Below are 21,384 nucleotides of genomic sequence, written 5' to 3'. Positions count from 1 at the left end.
TGCATAATACAAAATATGCACTTGGTAAGTTAGTGTTGTGTCAGAGATAAAAAGGCTGTGTTACTTTTTAAGCCATAGTTAGTGCTGTAAGACACCCTCAGTGTGCCTCTGTGTGTATAGTGAAGGAACTGATCTCATGTATAATTTTTTTTTTTTAATTTTTTTTTTTAATTTGGAGTTTCACAGGTAGCCAAGTGATTGCTGTATGCTTGGGGGAACTGATACTGTGGCTGCGATCACCATTACTACTTAGAAAAGTATGTACATGAATATAAGCAGAATCGGAAACCCTTTTTCCTTGTTTTCTGGGTGAAATGTATGTAATGTAGTTTTTCAACCTCAGGAAATCTAGCAAAGAATAGTGAAAAATAAGAGATGGGATAAAGGAATAAGAGGTAAAGTTTGAAAGTGGATACCACAAAATGTTGTTCTTGTTAAGATGACAAAGACAGCAGAACAGTTTCTTCCACTTTTCTCATTCTCATCGAGTAAAGAATTCAAGCATAAATAAAAAGTTTGCACTTTAATGGAAAAAAAGTAAGTTTTTTTTTTCCCCAGCCAAATACCTCAGGTTACTGTATATTTCTGAGTTAACATAATTATGGAATATTATTTTTTCATACTGTTTAATCTGGCCTTCCTACATATGTGACAGATGACACTGCATTTTACATTAAAAAAATATTATTTGGATATACTGTATTATTTGGATATAAAGAAATACTATTCATTTCCTTGTTTTTATTTCCCTCTGTCAAATTTAGACTGTATCTACATGACTGTAATACTGATAGATGACTCTAATATAAATAGAGGTACATATGTTCTTCTATTACCAGACATGAAAATGGGATTACTGGAAGCATTAATATCGTATCTGAAGGTGTGAGTTCATTATTTTTAACCAGTTACATCCAAAGAACATCCAAAGATGTTTCCCATCTGAAGCAATTTTAGTAGGAAATATATGTCTTTAAACTAAGCTCTTTGTTTTTGTTTCACAGCTGTCCCTTGATTGCTGTCATTATTTCAAAGTAAGGAGTGTTATTTTGGGTTTGATTATTCCTGTAACGGTTTTATATATGGTGCAAAGCCTTACCTTTACCTGATGCATTAAGGAATACTGTACTGGATTTCTTAGCAGTGACTCACTTTTCTTGAAATTTGCATGATTGAAACTTTGGATTCGATCATGCAAAGGACGGGGAAGACATTTTGGAACCAGAATTGCCCTACCTCTGTAGCAGAATGCCTTTCATACCTTTTAGCTTTCCTATAAGCCGCTCGCAGAGCGTTACCTGCTTCTGCCTTCTTTCCACGTAGCTGCTAATACGCTGTGTTGTGGGGAAGGTTAGCAAACACATGCTACTCTTTAAGCTGTAGCTGAGGTGCAGTAGTAGCATTTACTGGTTTGGTTACAGAGAAGGAGCAGAAGCACCCAGGTACTATGGTTGGAATTAGATTTCTGTATGAATGTTGGAGTTCTTGAAGCCACTGTCTTCCCACTTGTCAAAATTTCTTTTCCCATAAAGTGAATACATGAGGAAAATGGCACATAGTCATAAACAAGAAGTTATTGCTTGTAGCATGTGGTGTTTCATATCTCGTTAAGGAATAGAAAATCTTAAAAAGATCATGAATTTTCTTAAGTATGTTGACATGCTATTATCTTTGATTTGAGAAACACTGGATATGGTGGGTTTCTAAGCTCCAGCTATTTTCCTTTTGTATAGTATTTGTTCCTGCCATCATCAGTCATTTTTCATTGCAAATGTTTGCTTAAAAAAAAAAAACAACCCACATTTTAAAATTTAGGATTATATTTTAAAAGGTATTCATATCTTCCAGTATTTGCATAGTGAAAGGGGAGTAGTCAGTGGCCTTTTCTATATGTCACTGGTTTGCGTGTGCAGTCATGGTAAACATGTAAATAAGATGAAGGTGTACGTGCTTGTGCAAGTTTCTCGTTTGAAAAAAATTCCATCCGTGTTTATGAGATTTATGATGCTTTTTGAATAAGGGACCAAAGTATCATGTTTATAATTTTTCTTTTAGTAAGGAATAGACTCTATGATACTACTTGAAATTCTACAAAATGAAATTCTGTGAAATGAAAACCACAGTAAATTTTCACACACAAATCACCAAATCAAACAGCTTACAATCCTACAATGTTTTCATATCATTAAACTATTAGACCAACTTTCTTACATTTTTGCATAATGAGCAGATGTGAGAAACTAGTGTATTTGTCTTCATTGAAATCAGTGTCATTTCTACTTAGGCTTCTTAAAAGAAAATGACTTCACGAATATTAACCATCAACTAATTAAGACATACTTAATTAAATGCAAATGCTACTTAGCAAAAGCAATTGAGAGAAAGGCATGTGATTAGGGAATTAGCAACTGATTTAACACTTGGAGCTACCGGCTAGGCACCTAAGCAATAGAAATGAATGCAGAAACTTCACTTGATAAGAATAATACAAGGGGAAAATATACCATCTTTTCACATTGTGTTTGTTGAAAAACTTCGAAGCTTCGGAGCCAGTGAAGTAGAATATATTGAGAATATAAATTGTAGGTTAATGTTGCTTTATGTTCAATAATCAGAGAGGTTAAAAATTATCCAAAATGTTGAAAATTTATCAACCTACCTCATGCAGAGATTTTTTGACAGCTGGTCATTCAGGAACTAGAACAGAAAATAATTACATACAAGGTAACATAGTGTTGGTACTGTTTTCAAGGACACTGCCATTTTACTAACATTAAAGCTTATGTTGACAGGCCTTATCTTTGGAGCAGATATGAATAAACACTGTCAAGATGTTCTGAAGGCTGCTGGGATTACTAAAACATTTCAAGTTTCCTAATGTCTATCAAAGTGTGTGTTACATACAAGTATTGAAGTGGTTCAAGAGCAAAAATTGGTCTGTCAGTCAGATACTGTTGCACGTGCTGCCTTTTTTGCCTCCAAATACTCTTAAGATTGTTGGGCTAAACAACATCGTAAATGATGAATTGCATGTAAATATTATTGTTTCCCCTTTCCATGGCTTATTTGATTAGGTTTTCAGAGATTAACTTCTAAATTCTCCCTACTGAAAAATCTGGGTCAGCCTTTCGCAGTTGTATATGCATTTTAATTAGAGGCGTGCTATGAAAAAGACAGGTTTCCTCAGAGAGTTCCTCTTGTATAAGAAAAAAAATCACAACCAAACAACAAAACAAAAGAATTGCAAAAAAAAAAAAAAATCAGTTATGGTATGAGACTGAATTTCCAATCAGCAGTTCTGATAAAGTTGAAGTAAGATGTGGAGATTTGAGGAAGACAGATAGCAAGTGCCTGATTATGCAAAAGGGCACAAGTTGAATGAAAATATTATGGGCCTCCACTTTTTCCTATGCATAGTTCACAACGTGGTTCTCTACCTTTTCTGATCATTGAAAAAAGAAAAATCCACACTACTGTGGTTTGGAAAGAAAAGTTAATTTGCTGTGACAGTTCATGCTAGGCAGGCAGGATTTTTCCTTTTGTGGTGAACTTTGGGGACTGGTAATTGCTTAGTGATTTGAAAGAAATGCAATAGTATTAGAAATGAAAATGATAATGTTAATTTATCCTGGTGATTGATTGCTATCTGCTTATTAGCAGATATAAGGTGTCCTAGCATCTGAAAAATGTATGGTTTTGTGGTAATTTTAACAGATTTTCTGTAATGTAAAGAATTGCCCATTTTGCATTACACTAATCAGCCAATGTGTAGACAAGGTTATTACTAATGAAAGTCTAGTACAGAACTTCAAATTTGGATGCGTTTCTATGTTTCTCTTATTTCAGTGGTTTTCTTGAAGTTGGTTATTTTGTATTTTCTTTAGAATAATGACAGTTAAACTCAATGCTTTTTCTATACTATTACAGTCTAGTTATGACATTCTTGTAACTTTAAGGCAATTACATTTTAGACTGATATTTTCTTGCTTATTTTCTGCCCTGAGTTATAATTAAAACAGACATTTAGGCACTTCAGAACTGTAAGAAAAAAAAAATTCCCCTCTTCTAGTCAAACTACCTTTGTATATCTACAGGAATAACACAAAAATTGTAAAATTGTAGTACGTACAAACTTTTTAGTGGAGAAGCATATGCTTTACTAACTTTGGGTACAGAGAGTCATTAAAGTTAGTTCCATATGAAAAACAGGGCTAAGCACATATCACAGATCTTGTTTTACTGAGTTTTGAATGTAGATAGGCATATTTTGTTCTTGATGGGCAGAGTCCACACAGCAGCTTTGGCTCCCCAGCCAGTCTGAGGAGGTCATTCAACTCATTCAAAGCCTGACCAGGGAGTCAGGACATGTATAGGTCCTCATGTGGGAGGAATGCATATGGGAAACTGCATGGGAATTCAAGATAAAGAACAGTCTCGTTGGCCATTTCAGCCTTTACAACCCGTACAGGAGGCAGTACAATACTTTCCTGTTGATTATTTTTCTACACAGGGAAGGAAGGAAACAGTAAATGGCAACCAGCTCAGCTCACAGATTTTAACATCATGAGAACTAACTCCATTTTTTTCCTGCGGCCTCCGTGCTTAGAGGTATTATTGAAGGCAATTGAATAAGAAACAAGGCCTTCTTCACCAAGTGCTTTAAAAAACACAGAGTGCTTTAAAAACTGGGCTCTGGGGTGATTTACCAAGTATTTCAGGTGCTTGGTGGTTTTCCAACAGATGACACATTGTGTGCCTCCTTTTCAGCTTCACTGGCAAGACAAGAAAGCTGGTAAGAGAGACAGCGGCCAAGACAGCGATGCCTATAACTGTTATAGTCACATACATAAAACACAGTATATACCCTAGTATGTATAACCAGTACATCCAGATCATGCAGTGCTTTGAACTGTCAGTCCTTTCCATCCTTTTGTATTTTTACATCGTCATTTTAAATGTGCAGGTTTAAAAACACTTGAATGATACACTGTAGTTTCCTGTGGTCTGTTGTACTTAAAAGCAGACTATCGTATGTGGCTACCAGGAGCCACAGAAAGAGGATATTGGCATAACTGAGCCTTTTTTTTTTCTTAGAGTTGTAGATATACTAGTAAATTTGAACACATTCGACTAAGCAGGACGGAGTCTGAAGTCTGCAGTTTTAGCATTTAGGCTCAGTTGCTGTTGTTAATTCTTTTATGAACTTTAAAATATAATTGCATGATTTGTTTTACCACTCTGTGGTATTCCTGTCCTTTACTGATTGCACAGGCATTTAAAAAAAAAATGTTCGATATTAATGTTCAAAGTGCTCCTTGATTTGATCCCATTTATTGTGATTTTATTGTGAATTTTTTACTTAGTTTATATGAGGTTACAGCTCAGCCTTTCAGAGACTATAGCTGCTTTCCAGGTACAGGACTGAGACCAAGTTCATTGCCTTATCGTGTAGGACCCCAGCATTATTTTTATTTTATGTTGATTTTTTTTCCAGTTGTTCTCTATGCCTCATTGAATCTTGCAGTGATTTCACTGTTCATTTTAAGGCTTTAAAAAAAATTTGCCCTCTGTTAAGCACTTGCCTTTCCATTTACTACAGGTCAGAATTTGACAGCAATTTTTTACTGTGCACTGAAGCATGCATCATATTAAAAGATGCACAATAAGCAAGAGGGTTTCCTTGCCATGTCTCTCTAGTGATACCAGCTCTGGGAATGCTTCCCATTGGAAAGGTCTTAAAGCATTTTACAAGAAACTTAAATATCAGACATAGTTACAGATGAGTAAACAAAAAGACAAAGGAGTGACATGATTCAACTGCATTAAACACAGAACATAGGCCTTCTGCAGTCTAGCCCAACCTTTAGCATCTAGACCATATTTTCACAGATACCATATTTGCTTTGTGAATGTATTAAAACAAGAATGGTGATATGAATAGTCTGATACTTATGAGCAGTTAGCCGGTTCCTCCTGCATGCTATTCACAAGCTACCTCTCTTTATCTGTTAAAATTTGCCTATTCAGTGTGTGTGTGGGGGGATTTGTTTGTTGGTTGGTTTGATTTTTTTTTTGGTTTATTTGTTTTAAAGCAATTAAATAGTTCAGTAGTTCACTAGTGGCTCTGGTGTGTGCACGCACAGTAGAAGGTCTTCACACCAAGAAGGCCACAAGGAGGTTTTAATGTAGTGACTCGCTTTGCTGATTGTCTAGCTGGATGCAGCATAACAGTTCAAGGAAGAGATGTGGATTTGAAAGGCTATCTCCTTGGTGGTCTTTACTGATGATACAAGTCTGTAAAAATCCCAGCAAAGGTTTAAACAATTTTTGACATTTTAAATCCTTGAAAAAGAAAAACTCTTTTGCCTCCTGCCATTTCTACATGCAGTCCCCCCCTTTAGTGCAATTTGGATAATGTAGCCCAAAATATGCATCTGTTGTATTAGAGAGAAATATCATTCAACTATATAGGCACTGTTTCTGAATATGGATTATTGCTAGATTCCAGATTTTAATGAACAAATCAACTGATAAATGGTGAAGAGTTTTCTTGAAGGAAATGTCATATTCTGTTTTCATCTTTCTGGTTTTTACTTTTTGTCATTCTATTGCTTAGTGTTTAAATAATTCAGGGCAGGGACCTTTGACTCATGTTTTTGGAGTTCTGTCTTCTACTCTTGTGCAACATAAATGTATACCTATAAAATTCAAATAAAATATATTAGACTACATATGACAAACTTTTTCAAATGGGACTTTTTCTAAGTAGCTTTGGTCTTTACATTGGCATTGCTCCCACCGTATGGTTCAGTGGTTCCTGGTAGTTCACTACACTATGCACTTTAAAGAGGAAGACAACAAAGGTCAAGTTGTTCATAAAATCATTAGTGAAATGTCAGAAACAATTTAGTCTAAATAAAATATCTCCATGAAGATAAGGAGTACCCATTATAAAACATTCCTTCCAACTGCATATCTATGCTGTTGAATTTGTCAGATAAGAATTGGACAGTTGACAAAAACTAAATGTTAATATGGAAGATACATATTTCGAGAATATTTTCCCTGTAAAAGCAAAGGATAAAAGAGGGCTTTGATTTTGGGAGAGAGTGAAGGCTTTTTTTGGTTTGAAATATAAACTCAGACTGAAACTAATTTAACAAAATTTCTCATTGTGACCCCAAATTTAGCTTGAGTTTCCAGTTAACACCACCTTAGTTGGCAGGTGATAAAAAAGCTCGATACAGTATTGTATGTTTACACTATGACATATTTTATTGTAATAGTAGTATTTCTTGCAAGGTGTGAAACTGTCCCAGCAGTTTACCTCATTCAGTCTTACCTGGTGATGGAACAATTTGACAGTAAGGTTCACCCCTTTTCTAGCTTTTTTTTCTATTCTTTGGAAAAGAAGTTTGCTCCTTCATCTTGTCCTTCAACCCGAACACGTGCCATTCTGATGAAGCAGGCAGGAATCCCTCCTGCACTGGTATCAGGAGGTGATGACCTGTGATACAAGAGAAGGAGTAATTGATGCAAAGATTGAGTCCAGTGAGGAAAGCAGAACTTGATGTGGGAGATCTATGAAGCCTTTGGCAGGGATCAAATTTGTATTTTTAATATGGGAAAATACAGCTATTGAGACTGACTTGATCTCAAAGGTCTTTATAATTCAGATGATTATGACTACTTTAGGCTATTTTAAAAGTATGAGCTGCAGGACTTCCCCTGGTTTGCAGAGCCAAGGAAGGTTGACGTTGGCAGTTCTGTTGTGCATTAAGATTCTGTATGAATAAAATATTTGACACTGGTTAAAGGGATATAATATTGGATGAATGGCCCTCATCTTTTCCTCTTTTTATAAATAATTTAGTCATTAATAATTCTGGGACTCATGATATCTCACTAGTACTAAAGAACCTCCTATTTTCAGGAACTCAGTTTATCAGAGATTCTTATTTGACAGGTTTTAAGACTGTAAACTTGAATGACAAAACTGTGTTTTCTCTTTAGATTAGTGTTTAATTCATTTTATTATTATTCTATTAAGAAATAAAAGCCTAATTTGAGGCTTGGGTAAAGCAGTGTTTATAGATCTTTGGCTTCATTTACAGCATTCACAGTGCTCACTGAATTAGCTTTTCAGAATCCAGGTGGTGGTTATTAACACTGGCTGATGTCTTTATCATTAAATTACAGAGTATTTAATGATTATTTCTAACAAATGTTTTGTTGTATCGAAGACATATGTTCATTGCAAATCTTGATGAGACACTATTTTGTTGACATTAGCTATTAAAACAAAAGGGTTGACATGATGGATCATACCAAGTGCAATGCTACAGACACTCCAGTCCAGTCCCATCAAGAACGCATATGCTTCAATAATGTTTCAGTAGATGAATCATAATTCAACAGAAGGTTTTATGCCCTAGTACAGCAAGGATCATAAAACACAAAAGGAATTCAGATGCTTTTAAAATGTTATGCTTTTCAGAGCTTTTAAAATGTTATGCTTTTCAGAAAACTTAAAAAAAAAAAGTTTCATGTTTACGAATGAGACTGGCTCTTTCCATGCCTTGATTGTATGTGATTAACAGGGTCTCAGAAGTTCAGTGTGCTCTTAGATGCAACTTTTTCACAGTCCCTTGTAACTGGCATGACATATTGGGCTACTGCTCAGTTCCTGGTGCTTTTTGTTGCAAGCACTTTCTGTAATTGGTTTGTATGATAACAAGGACTGTCGTGGTTTAACCCCAGCTGGCAGCTAAGCCCCACACAGCCACTCACTCACTCCCCCCAGTGGGATGGGGGAGAGAATCAGAAGAGTAGAAGGGAGAAAACTCGTGGGTTGAGGTAAAGACAGTTTAATAGGTAAAGCAAAAGCTGCGCACACAAGCAAAACAAAGCAAGGAATTCATTCACTCCTTCCCATGGGCAGGCAGGTGTTCAGCCATCTCCAGGAAAGCAAGGCTCCATCACGCATAATGGTTACTTGGGAAGACAAACGCCATCACTCCGAACGTCCTCCCTTCCTTCTTCTTCCCCCAGCTTTATGTGCTGAGCATGACGCCATATGGTATGGAATAGCCCTTTGGTCAGTTGGGGTCAGCTGTCCCAGCCGTGTCCCCTCCCAGCTCCTTGTGCCCCCCCAGCCTACTCGCTGGTGGGGTGGGGTGAGAGGCAGAAAAGGCCTTGACTCTGTGTGAGCACTGCTCAGCAGTAACGAAAACATCCCTGGGTTATCAACACTGTTTGCAGCACAAATCCAAAACATAGCCCCATACTAGCTACTGTGAAGAAAATTAACTCTATCCCAGCCAAAACGAACACAAGGCTATAACTCTAAAACAGTGATGTCAAACCTCTCCCTCCTTCACTCATTTTTTCCATCATCTGCTCCAAAGTGAAGATTTATCCTGAGGCTTTTGTCACTGTCAGTGAAACTTATTGACCTCTGAATATGTGTTATTTGTTCATTCCTCACCTAATGGATATTAACTGATTTGATTGGGAAATTGTATGTCACCTTACAAAACTAACCACTTTGTGATTAGGGTGCTGTTCAGACAAATCTCAGACACAGTGCTCCCATGATTGTCTTACTGAAAACAAAAGCAACTCTGATACTTAAACACTAGCTAGTATTTCATGAAACCATTTATACTCGCCTGGATCTTTTTATTATAATGAAATGTGTACACTGATGTGGCAGAATACAAATGCATCGATCTTTTTATACTTCCATGACACAAAGACTGATGTGTTACTGCCTTGGCTAACAAATGAAGATCTTTCTAGCCAAACAAGACACTCTGACTGAATCTTACTGCAACACTCTTCATATTTTGATGCATAGCTGCAATTCAAAGGATGAATTGTGGGTTGTAAAACTGGCTGAGCTGAAAGTTAGGATACTTTTCCCCTTCTCCCACAAACATGGATGAAGACTAGGTTATTAATGTACATGCATTTCCATGTATAGTTTTCCATAGATGTATTATATACTCTATTATTCACATTAGGATTTTCTGTGGAATCAAATATGTATTAACAAAATGAAAGCCTAAAGACCACCCAGACTGGCATTCACTTCAGCAGAGTATCAAATTAAACTAGGTTTAAGCATGTTCTTCTAGAATCAAGGCAGAGGAGACAAGTCATTTTAATAAAAAATCTATTTACCTTGTTTATATAGAAGAACAGAAGCTAATTTATTTGTGTGCCCATCTGGACTAGATTGCTCATTTTAAGTTAATTTAACAAATGATAGACTGCTACTGGCCTTTTCTTTCCCAGGAGAAGAGGTTGACAGACAGCTGTGTAGAGATGCTATCTACCCAATCCCAGTTGTCTGCGAAGCTCCGTGCCCAAAGGACTGTGTACTCAGCATGTGGTCCGCATGGTCCTCCTGCTCACACACCTGCTCCAGCAAAACCACAGAAGGGAAGCAGATGCGTGCCCGCTCCATTCTGGCGTATGCAGGTGAAGGTAAGGTCGCATACTCTTGCAGACTCTTGTTTGATTGCGAATTCTCAACTGTCTTTGCAATGTCAAAGTAATTTCTTGATCCACAGAAACAAATTATTAGATGGAGTTGTGTTTTTTCAAATATAGAAAAAATATTTAAATGCTTATCCTACATTTATTCATTGTACCTAAAGCAGTTTTAAAGAGGAGATTTTATTTTGCTTATTTCAGTTAATGTTGCTTTTTTATTATTCTGCATAATGTTACTGTTTTGATTTCAAATACATGGTTTTCCCATTTTCTATTAAAATTAAACAAGGCAAACAATTTATCCTATGCAGATCTCTATGAAAGACATTTATAGACGATTGTTAGTAATCCTAGCTATAATTTAGGTCCAATTTGGAAGGATCTAAGTATGAATGCTGAAAAGATGAGAGTTTTAATGTGTTGAAATGCTAACAAATGGCTTTTGTAGCTTCTCAGCTCAAATCGGTAACTAATGTGAGCCCATTAATATTTTTATTCATAGTAAGACTTTGGTTTTACCCTGCAAATCCTCACTCACATGAATGGTTTCCATTCATGCAAATGGTCCTTATGCAGCATCTGCAGCAAATGCAAAAAGAAGACATAGCTGGAATATAAAGGAGAAGAAGAAAAAGTTTTTAGATATAGGTTCATGTCTATTCTTCAATATTTTCCATGCTTCCTGTAGATGGTTTGGTTTTGTTTTGTTTTGTTAAGTATTTTAGGGGATAATAGAGCAAATGTATTCTATATGTAACATGGTTCTAAACTGGCCACGTCAGGTCTGCCGGGGTCCCACTGGTAAAATGCCTTGTGCAACACTGGCAGCAAGGAGACGTAGTCACCAAAGAGTTCTTGGAAAACATTTACTCATGTGTGTTACTGACAGTAAAGTTAAATGCCTTCAATATAAAAGGATACGTGCATGTTTTAATTCTTTAAAACTGTTAAGCATTTTATTACTTCAGAGTAAAGATGAAATTTAGCTGAAAAGTGAAACCTGTAAAGTATGGAAGTAGTGAAACAGAGTACCCATTCTGAGAAATGGAGAAAGAAAAGGACAGGCTTCATCACATACCAAAACACTTCTCTGTTTGCAAACACAGTTAATTTCGTTGCTAAAAGTATACTGTGTATTTGACATAATTTGGGTAATTGTAAAAAAATATGTAGCAGAGCAGGCACTTTCAACCTTTTCCCTGAAAGAGACCTTTGCTACTATACTAGCAAACTATAGTAGAGAACTATACTCATTTTATATGAGAACTATACGCATTTTAGTAGGTGCTTCAAATAATAAATTACTTAGATCTATGTAACAAAGTAGAAATGCTCTTAAAATTAGAAAGAAAATTGGTTTTATTTTGTCCCCTTTTTATAGTGTGTCAAATGAACTCATTTTGAGGGAAACACAGGGCCACGTTTTCAGATGATAATTCAAATAAACATATATTCTTGTGCTTCTTGCTTTTCCATGTAGGTCAAGATAATAGATTTTTCCATATGCTTATGCAGTTTTACTGGAGACAGAAATTTAACATCCTGACAAGCATGCCACAGAAGTGAAAACCTGTTACCATTACTCTAGAAAATGATTCCACTTTCTTATGTTTCTTTTTAAAAAGTACCTATTTTATTCTGACTTTGGTACTTAACACATCTTAGGAGAATTTACAAGGCTGCAGATGCAGCAAAGCAGTTAAGCATAGGCTGGATTTTAGGTGTATGGATTTTATTTATGTCTGTCGTGCAATGATCAGAACCAGCACTGAGTGATCACAAAGACTGACAGGTCTCGAACCACACAGGTAGTAGTGAAGAGATCCCTAAACTACTGCTGAGAAAGCCAACTCATTACCTAGATGTTGTAGTGCTTCAGCTTTGCTTGATCCCTGGCTTCTTACCACTATTCCAAGATGAGGTTATTCTGTGCTTTTTTTAAGGATACAAGCTGGTATGTCTACCTAGCTTATAGCAATTCACTCACATCTTGGTCAGATATTTTCAACACCATGTTCCTTTGCATTCTGTACAAACTCCAGAGAATAAAAATATATAAATAAATAAAAGAACCTTCCAAGGCTTAGCATATTGTTACAACTCTAGCTGGAAGGTACTTTTCACCTTTGCTTGTATTATATTCAAAAAGTATCAATTTAGCTTTTATTTTTTATGCTTCACTGAAATTAGAGTTATTGTCATCTTTCTCCTCATATGTCTCTTATGCCTTTTAGTCATCTGCTGCGTGACAAATAACTGAATGACTTTTGACCTCCAGAATTGCATGACAGAGATCACCAGTGTTCCCAAAACGTAAAACACTGATTGTGTAGTTGGTGCTGGGAGGTCATTTTATGTTCTGGGGGCACAGAATATATTAATGTATCTGAAAGTCTGTATTCTGCTGATCTAAAAAGGAAGCTCCACATGAACCTCTTTTGGGAAACATGCGGTTCTCAGTTCTATTCAGAGCTTATAAAAAAGGCATGTTACTGTTGATGAAAACTCTGTAAATGTCATGTATAACTAAAAATCCCAAGTCTCATAAATGTAAGACCAATAATTCCATTTACACATTAAAACTGAGTTCTGAAAATAGCTATCAGTTCTGGTCAGGTGAACAGTCCCACAGGTGTTCCCTTTTGGATTTTTGAACCTTTCCTTGAACTGTTCGTATGCGAGACAGGCCAGGTTAGGTAAGCCATTTAGTAGTAATTCCTGTATAACATGGCCATGATATTTGGGAGTTTTTATTCAGAACACAATAGGACAAATATATTGTACATAAATATATACAATTCCTATGATATCAGGATTGGACCTTAATTACTGAAAGAATGTGCAAGTCTGTTGCCAATCTATGAATAAGGCTAAACTTGGCTTCTAAGATGACATAAGGAGTCCAGTTTTATCACTGTGAGTCCTTGATCACATGCATCCTTCTGCTAGTCATGGAGAATTCAGTCCACAAGCCTGGCAAGATCAAAGCATTGCAGGCATTACATACACAAGGAATATTGTAAGCCCTCAAAGTATCTGAAGTGCTCAATTCTTGTTCATTGGGGTACTTAAACATGAACACCCCATTGAAATTTTTGAGGGTCTGTAAATACACATGAAATGGGTTCTTTTATCTGGATCTCAGATGGCTTTTTAGCAAAGTATTGTCTGTGATCGTTCAGTTTCTCTCCTCTTTGAAATAAAAAATACTATATTCTGTCATTTTGCTTGTTAATGTTGGCATATGACTGTCCATGATAGAGCTATGTCATTTCACACTTAAGACCTTATTTTTCTTCTTACTTCCCAGCTATCTATGCTGCTGAATTGGTTTGAAGAAACCATCAAGTTAGCATAACTGGCCACCGGGAAACAGCCACAGTATAATCTATTTTCTTGGATGACTTAGAATAGGAATAATTCAGTAGTATTATAATAACTCCTTGGTGACAAGAGTAGCTTCACAGGAAAAATTGAAGCCATATGTAAATTACAGTAGTGGCAAAGTTTTCTAATGAGCTCTGGGATACGATGGCCCCTCCGGCACCACACTGGCTTCTGCTCGAGCCAAGAGCTGACCTCGGCCATACGCCCTCTCATCAGCATTTCCTCGTTCAGAACAACACCTCTTCCACACGGTCAAACCGTGCGCTGCAGAGCCTCAAGCACAGTGTGGTTATGCACATCTGGGATCGGTTTATTTACTTGCATTCAGTGGAGAGAGAAAGAGGAGTGTCTTTCCTCAAGATAAAGACTTTCTGTGGTTTGTGAGATGACTCCATGTGGAAACTGGTGTCACAATAACCATTTTTGATATCTTTTCTGAGATCATTGTCCTCAGCTTGAAGGTTTGAAAGGTGAAGTGATTTATAAATTTGCCTGTCTGTGAGCCTGCCTATAGTGGTAGCTCATTTGTGTCACTGTCAAATACATCTTCATGGTACAGTAAGAAACTCGGGAAAGTCATTGTCTCAAAATTTAAAATGACAGCAGAGGACATAATGATGTTACCTGATACATCATCTAGTTGTTCCACATAAGTCTAGTAAAGGCATCGTATACAGCTCAGCCTATCTCTGTTGAATGTAGGGTTTGGCTATTTTTGTTTTATTTTCTGTTCAATATTTCTGTTAATTTTTTATTTCCTGCTTGCAATAAATCTTATATAATTAGTAATACGCACTAAGACTACTTTACATAGACCATGACCTGAGACTAAAAAGTACTAAATGAGTCTTAATTTTTAGTAAATAGTATATACGCAGATTGATTCTGTATTGATTATACACTGCCATTGATTGACACTGCTAAATCAGTGTCATACAGCATAACACTAATATTGTGGATACATTCCAAGTTTTATCAGTAGTAAATGACTGATACTGATTTTGGAGCAGTAAAGATTAAAAAAAACCCCACAAGTCAAATGCAAAGAAGAAAATAATCTAATTAAAAAGCTTAATTTAATAAAATGAGAGTGAACGATGATTTTGTTTGAAATATTCTCTTAGGGCAGGGATGCATAAGCATGGCAATGTCTTATTATGGCTATTGTATGTTTGTAGATTAGCAAAGTGTAATGCTAGAAGGACTATTTAGTGTGAGCTCATGTATCACAGACTGTTAAACATCACTGAGTTAGATAGTATAGACTATCAGTTGCCCATCTCATCAGGTATTCCGTTTGACAGAGGCCAATAGCTCATACTTCTCATATATCTGCAAGATTGATTTACTGAACGTGTAAGGAATAGCTGGATCAAAGGAGTTTCTTCTCAACTCTAGGCAAATTATGGTTGATATGCTTTAAAATTTTATTCCTGTTAAAATTCTAGTGCACTTTTACTTCATAGTTGCAAAAGAGGAGCTATACTTAGGGCTTTTTAATGTGTTTACTCTTCTTACACTTGCTCGGTTTGTTTGGTTTTAATTTTGTATTTTCCTGTCTTGAAATAACAGTGCCTGGTAATTAAATCTGAAAGCACAGAATTGAGTAATTGTTTTCCCAGCAAACTGCTTATTCACCAAAGGATCAGTTTTGGAGAAGACAGGGATTTTCATGAGTTTTTACTGATTTCAGCTGAAACAGGAATAAAGAACCACTTAGTTTTGGAACTGGGGAACCTGAATTTTCAGGCTAGACTTGCAAAGTGACCTGCCACCTGCGTGTGACGGTGGGCTGGGGAGAGGACGTTACTGTACTTCCCCTTTTGCTCAGGAGCCCCTCAGTTCAGATTCCTGCCTGGAGTGTGGGGTCTGGGATTCAAATCCTATCTGAGAAAGAACTTGAGGACGGACCTCTCGTCTCCCATGGGTGCACCCTGACTCCTGTCCTGTTGTGTATTATAGGACAGGTCTGCTTGCTTTGTATAACTGGTATACCTCACGTGAGGAAGCGTGAATGTTTGCAGAACTGGAACAGGAGATCTGCACCAACAGGGCGGTCTTTGTTCTTACGTTGGCTGTGTGCATGTACTGACCACGTCTGCCTTCGGGAAGTGCAGCTGCCTCGAGGAGTGCCCACCTCATGCCTAAGGCAAAGAAGAAATGAGTAACACCTCACTCTCTAGGTTACAAGAGGCACTTCAGTCGCAACTGTTTTCTCAAACTTTAAGGTTATTCCAGCTCTTTTGAAATGCATATATAAAATTATATGCATTTGTAAAGTGAGTGATATAAAAATGATTACTTAAAGTGATCCTAAATGTTTTTAAAACTGTTAAGCATTTTGAAATTTGGAAGTTATCAAGACAATGTCCCAAAAAAAGACTTATAAAATCCAATCCTTGAATATCCTAGAGTGAGATGTCTTGCCCATTACCAGCTCCAAATCAGGTAGAAAAGCAATCTAAGCATATGACAATTCTATTAAAGCATTCAGGGAAACTACCCTCACATCTCTGCTATTTTATGAGTAATATGCAAGTCCCTCTGTAAAGCTATCCTTTCATTTCCAAGTGTGCTTTGCTTAACTATCTAAATCCAAAAAGAAATGCTTCAGCTCCAACTGTTTTTTATACCTTGAAATGAATATTTTAAGTACTGCCAAGCAGTTATTTAGTCACCTGATCATGTATTATATAAAATGTATTTAGTGTTGTATGTCCCTTTTTCGTGTATTCTGATAAAATTAAATGTCTGTTTTATTTTTTTTCTGTGATACTCATTAATTTTTATATTCCTGTTAAACCTGTCCTTATTTGGTGAAATGCTCTTAAAGTTGAGCAGCCCCGATCTTGTTACCCCTACACAGATGTTATAAAGGGCATGTCTAACTGCCAGTTTTCCAACCTCTTCTGCTTTTTCTGTACCTATTTTAATTTGAGGGAGCACAAGGGAATGCTGTTTTCCTGGAGAGAATGGCACACTGATTTATAAAGAAATAGTATATTTTTCAGTATTACAAAGATTTCATACCAGTGATGGTTGTTTTATATTTCAAAAATATTATTTCCACATTTTGTTTATTCTTTACGTAGTTTTTTTTAACTACTGGTTTCATCTGAACAGAACTGGATTCCCACTGAGCTGCAGACATTCATGCCCCAATGGTTTTCATTTACAAGTCAATGTCACACTCATTTTTTCCCTGAATATACATTCTTGCATAGCTGTCAAAATTGAATGTAAATTGTCACTTTATTCTCAAATGCCTTAGGAACTGGTGGTTATGGCATCCATTCCTGGGGAAACATTTCTCCTCACCGCCCACCCCCCCCTCTAATTTATGAATTTGCTTAAATATTTCCCTTGTGTTTCTTCTTGAGCTAACATCAGATGGAAATAATTAATTTAGTAACCTTCCTTATCTCTTTTAAATTCTCCTCTTTTTAACCCTTGTACTGGGGGAACACGTCTAGACTCCTCCTCATGTGGATCAATTTTGTCTCCCATGCCAAATAATTTGTGACATTACTATCTTTGGGGTTTTTTTCTTTTTCAAAATACACTCACTTTCTTAATTTCCTTGCTTATATTCCTATTTGCTGCTGTTAGCTGGAAGATTTTTTATTTCCTGAAGAAAGCTGCTTGAATAACTTTTTGAAACATATTACATATCCATAATTTTGCTTTACCATTTGATTTTTTTATGTCCTTTTTTAGGAAAATGCATATGACATGTTTTATCTTGGTGCTGTGCATATTGACATATATTTAAACCGAATCTGATAGACTTGAGCTGCATCCATTCTGGGCCAGAACCAATTCCCTTTCAGTCATTGTTTAATTACATTCACACATTTTTAGGTTTTTCTAATTCCCCTTTGCAAAACTTAAGATTAATTCATCTTTGGCATGACATCAGTTAATATGATGTTTACTGTTTCTTGGTTGCATCAATATTTTTAGCCCAAAATCAGAAGTTAAAATTATCTCTGTGGAAACAATTTGCGAATTTGGATATTGTCCTGTGGTTTCACTAGAATGGCCCTTTCCTCACATTTGCTGCAGATATAGATGTTCCACAAAAGCAACTTGGGGTATAAAGTATTTTCACCACTCGTGACACTTGACTTACTTGTGTTGGAGTACTTGAAGTATCCATTTTCTTTGATTACATTTAATTATTTGTTTAATTTCTCTCAACAATAAGTGCTTAAAACCCTTTCCCTCTTGCATGTCTGTAGGGCTGGAGGTCAACCTAAAGTTCAGTGGTGGGACAGAAAGGCTAATATTCTCTCTGATATGTTCTTGGTGTGAGCATACATCAGTGAAAAGCAAAGTATAGCTCACCTGCAGTAACTAATAAAAAGCTCCTCTTTCAGTTATCTTTCTTACTGTTTTTGTCTTCTAGGAAATACTAAAATGTTATTTAGATTTCCCCTGGCTTTCTGTCGTCTGGAGATAGGAGTCCTACTGTTCCTGTGTAGGCCATGAATGTTTGAATTAATTCTTAAACCTAGATTCTGTATGTCTAGTAACACCAGAGATCTAGCAGACATGCTGTCTACTCACAGGGCTAGACATCTAGTAGCCTATGATCAAGTCTGGTAGGAAAGACCTCCTCTTTACTCTTGGAGGATTGAGAGGCCAGATAAGCTTTGAAGTGCTTGAATATAAGAAACTGAACATACTGTCTGAAACCGGACGCCGTAAAGATAGCATTATCTGAGCTTTTCTTCACAATTATTGACACATGAATGCGTTTTAATCTCTACCTGCAACAGCCTTTGTTATCTCAGTCTGGACCTGAAATTGCCAGCTGTGCCATCCTCTTTGGTTAATTACGTAAAAAGGATAAATATCCACTGGGAGCTAGGACAAGAGCTCCAAAAATCTTTTTAATTGATCCTTGAATTAGACATAAACTGTGGTCTCTACACATGCATAACTAGAATATTTAACCATGTTTTCTGCCTAGAGCCTTCATACCTCCTTATGTGATCTCTTGCAGTCTCCTTTAGAGAATCCCAAAATAAAAAGGCTGTAGATTACTCCAAGCACATTAGCGTGTTATAGAAGTTATGATTATTTTGGCATCCTCATTGTACACATTTACATTTACTGTCCATGTACATTCTGTTCTGTGTAGTCTGTTGACTGAAGTTTATCAAAGTCCATATTGGGCATACGAAGGGGAGGAAAAAGGAACAACGTTTGTTTCATGTAATCAAAGTGATAATATATAACTAATAACATTTCAAAGTGTTGTATTTTTTTTTAGTAAAACACTTTCTTTCCTTCCACTGCATGAACTTTTGCCCTGTTTTATTGTTCCAGGGGGAATACAGTGCCCAAATAGCAGTGCCCTACAGGAGACGCGCAGCTGTAACGAACACTCTTGCACTGTGTATCACTGGCAGACCGGTGTGTGGGGACAGTGCATAGAGGATACGTCGGTCTCTGCTTTCAACTCCTCTGCCAGCTGGAATGGGGAGGCCACTTGTTCCGTGGGGATGCAGACAAGAAAGGTTATCTGTGTGAGAGTCAACGTGGGACAAGTAGGCCCCAAAAAGTAAAGATCTTAAAAAATATCTTCATGCTGTAATTATCTGTGGATTTTACTGCTCTGTATTTGTATCACCAATGACTGCATGCAAAGACAAAAAGACCCCCATCTTTGTGTTCTTATGAGGGAACAATTCATCTTTTTAAAATACAAAACTGAAGCTACAGAAGGACTATGAAACTCCTTTCTCACTATTGATTGTTACGGGTGATATTTACAGTGGTGATTTTGCTGACAGCTGACTGACTGCTAAATCCAGTTGGCTTCTTGCCATCATCAGGTCGAGTTGAGATAAAAGTCTTGAGGCTCGTGTGTTGTGTGCAGTGCAGCACCATTTCCAAGGTCCTTGTGGTACCTCCAAGCAAGCAGTGCGCTATATGGATTAGTGCAGTTCCATGCAAAACTACTGGTTTGGGTCTAAATACAGTACAGCCCACGGAAGTACATCTTCTCAGAAGTAGACTGAGGAGGTCGAGTATAGTACAGCTCTGACAATAGTTTGAAACATTAGTTTGACAATCTTTGTAAGGTTTTTCCCCCATACACGTTTTTCTAAGAGATCCCTTTGGCCCAATGATTTAATTTTGCAGTTTAATATATGACCAGGGTTAAATACAGATTAGCTGCTATTAAAATGCATTTGATAATATCTTCATACAGTTTGGCAGTCTGTAAATATATCCCACTGAGGACAGATTCAAAGCTGGAAGAGCTGATAGCAGAGATCGTTTAGAAAGTTCATGAGGCAGCTATTCTTGCACTAAATATTTGTACGGTGCCTGCCATTTGTTGCTTTATTCAGCAGTAGACTAATTCGTAATTTACTTTAAATGGAAATACGGGGAATAATGCCAGCACATTCAGTAATCTAAATTGTTGTGTATCTGCATTAAGTTGCTGTTCTATTCAGGCATGATACCATTATATCATTTATTTGGTATCATTTTACATTTTTAAAAAAACTCTAATGATTTATCTTCCTTTTAAAATCTGCTGTTAATGTCTCTGCCTTTGATTTGACCTTAAATTTTTGGGAGGAGGGCTGTTTTATTGTGTTGTAAATGAATCCTGTGAAATGAGAAAAAAAGTCATGGTTGATCCTTCAAATTGTCACATTAAAATCACTGAATCGTTTTTAAAGAACCAGACATTTAACATGAAAATGGAAATAGGAACCTTGTTTTAAACTCCCCTTAATAAAAAGGATTACTGTGGTATGATACAATCAATATTATTGGCCTTATCTACCTCACAAGTTACAGACTTCAGCTTGTATCTCTTCTGTTTAATTTGACCTTGAGTAAGGACTGCAAAAAAATCAATACTTCGCTTTAAGCCACATATACTAAATACAAACTATATAAAAGGTAGAAATGGTGTTCTAATTGAACTAATTGCCTTGCCCAAGGATCTGAAGAGGAATTGTAGTGTTCAGTGCTCCTGAAAGGTGAAGTTCTCAGTGAAATGGTGAATGTGTATAATTCAGACTTTTTTCCTATGCTTATCATCTCTGTTGTTCTTTAAGGAAAAAGCCGTTAGTGAGCCAATGTTCAATATTTTTCAGAAGCATTTTGAATTTTAACCTTAGAGAAAATTTCTGAAAGTGTAGTCAATGTATATGATTGGTGGCAGATGTTTTTTTAAAGTGTACCTGACCATATATAATACACCCATGCATACATAATCTGATTTTATGAATCACATAGAAACAAGGCACAATTTGACTTTAAAATGTAGAGAGCTTATGGAGAGGTGATGGAGATTTAAGTTGCTATAGCTGTAATATTTCATGGTCATTCACATTGGTATTTTAGGGGAGAAAATAGAAAGGATGCAGATGTCATTATAAGAGGGCACCAAGAAGTTGGTGCTGGTTCACAGTAATGGATCGTACTCTGACAAGTTTATGTGAATTGACAGGAAAATCCAGAGAC

The 21,384-nt window shown here is 36.5% G+C and overlaps 1 protein-coding gene across 1 annotated transcript in view; it reads left to right on the top strand.

Moving 5' to 3' along the window:
• Window positions 1-21,384, top strand: part of THSD7A (thrombospondin type 1 domain containing 7A) — a 216,368-nt gene that overhangs the window by 130,363 nt on the left and 64,621 nt on the right. The window contains exons 8-9 of the mRNA XM_075492899.1: window positions 10,300-10,491; window positions 19,222-19,456. Of these exons, the coding sequence (XP_075349014.1) occupies window positions 10,300-10,491; window positions 19,222-19,456 (427 nt within the window). The remainder of the gene's footprint in view (window positions 1-10,299; window positions 10,492-19,221; window positions 19,457-21,384) is intronic.

Source organism: Mycteria americana, chromosome 2, assembly GCF_035582795.1.
Source record: "Mycteria americana isolate JAX WOST 10 ecotype Jacksonville Zoo and Gardens chromosome 2, USCA_MyAme_1.0, whole genome shotgun sequence".
Taxonomy (NCBI): Eukaryota; Metazoa; Chordata; class Aves; order Ciconiiformes; family Ciconiidae; genus Mycteria; species Mycteria americana.
The sequence above is the reverse complement of the archived record's forward strand: the minus strand, read 5'-3'. Positions and strand labels throughout refer to the sequence as shown.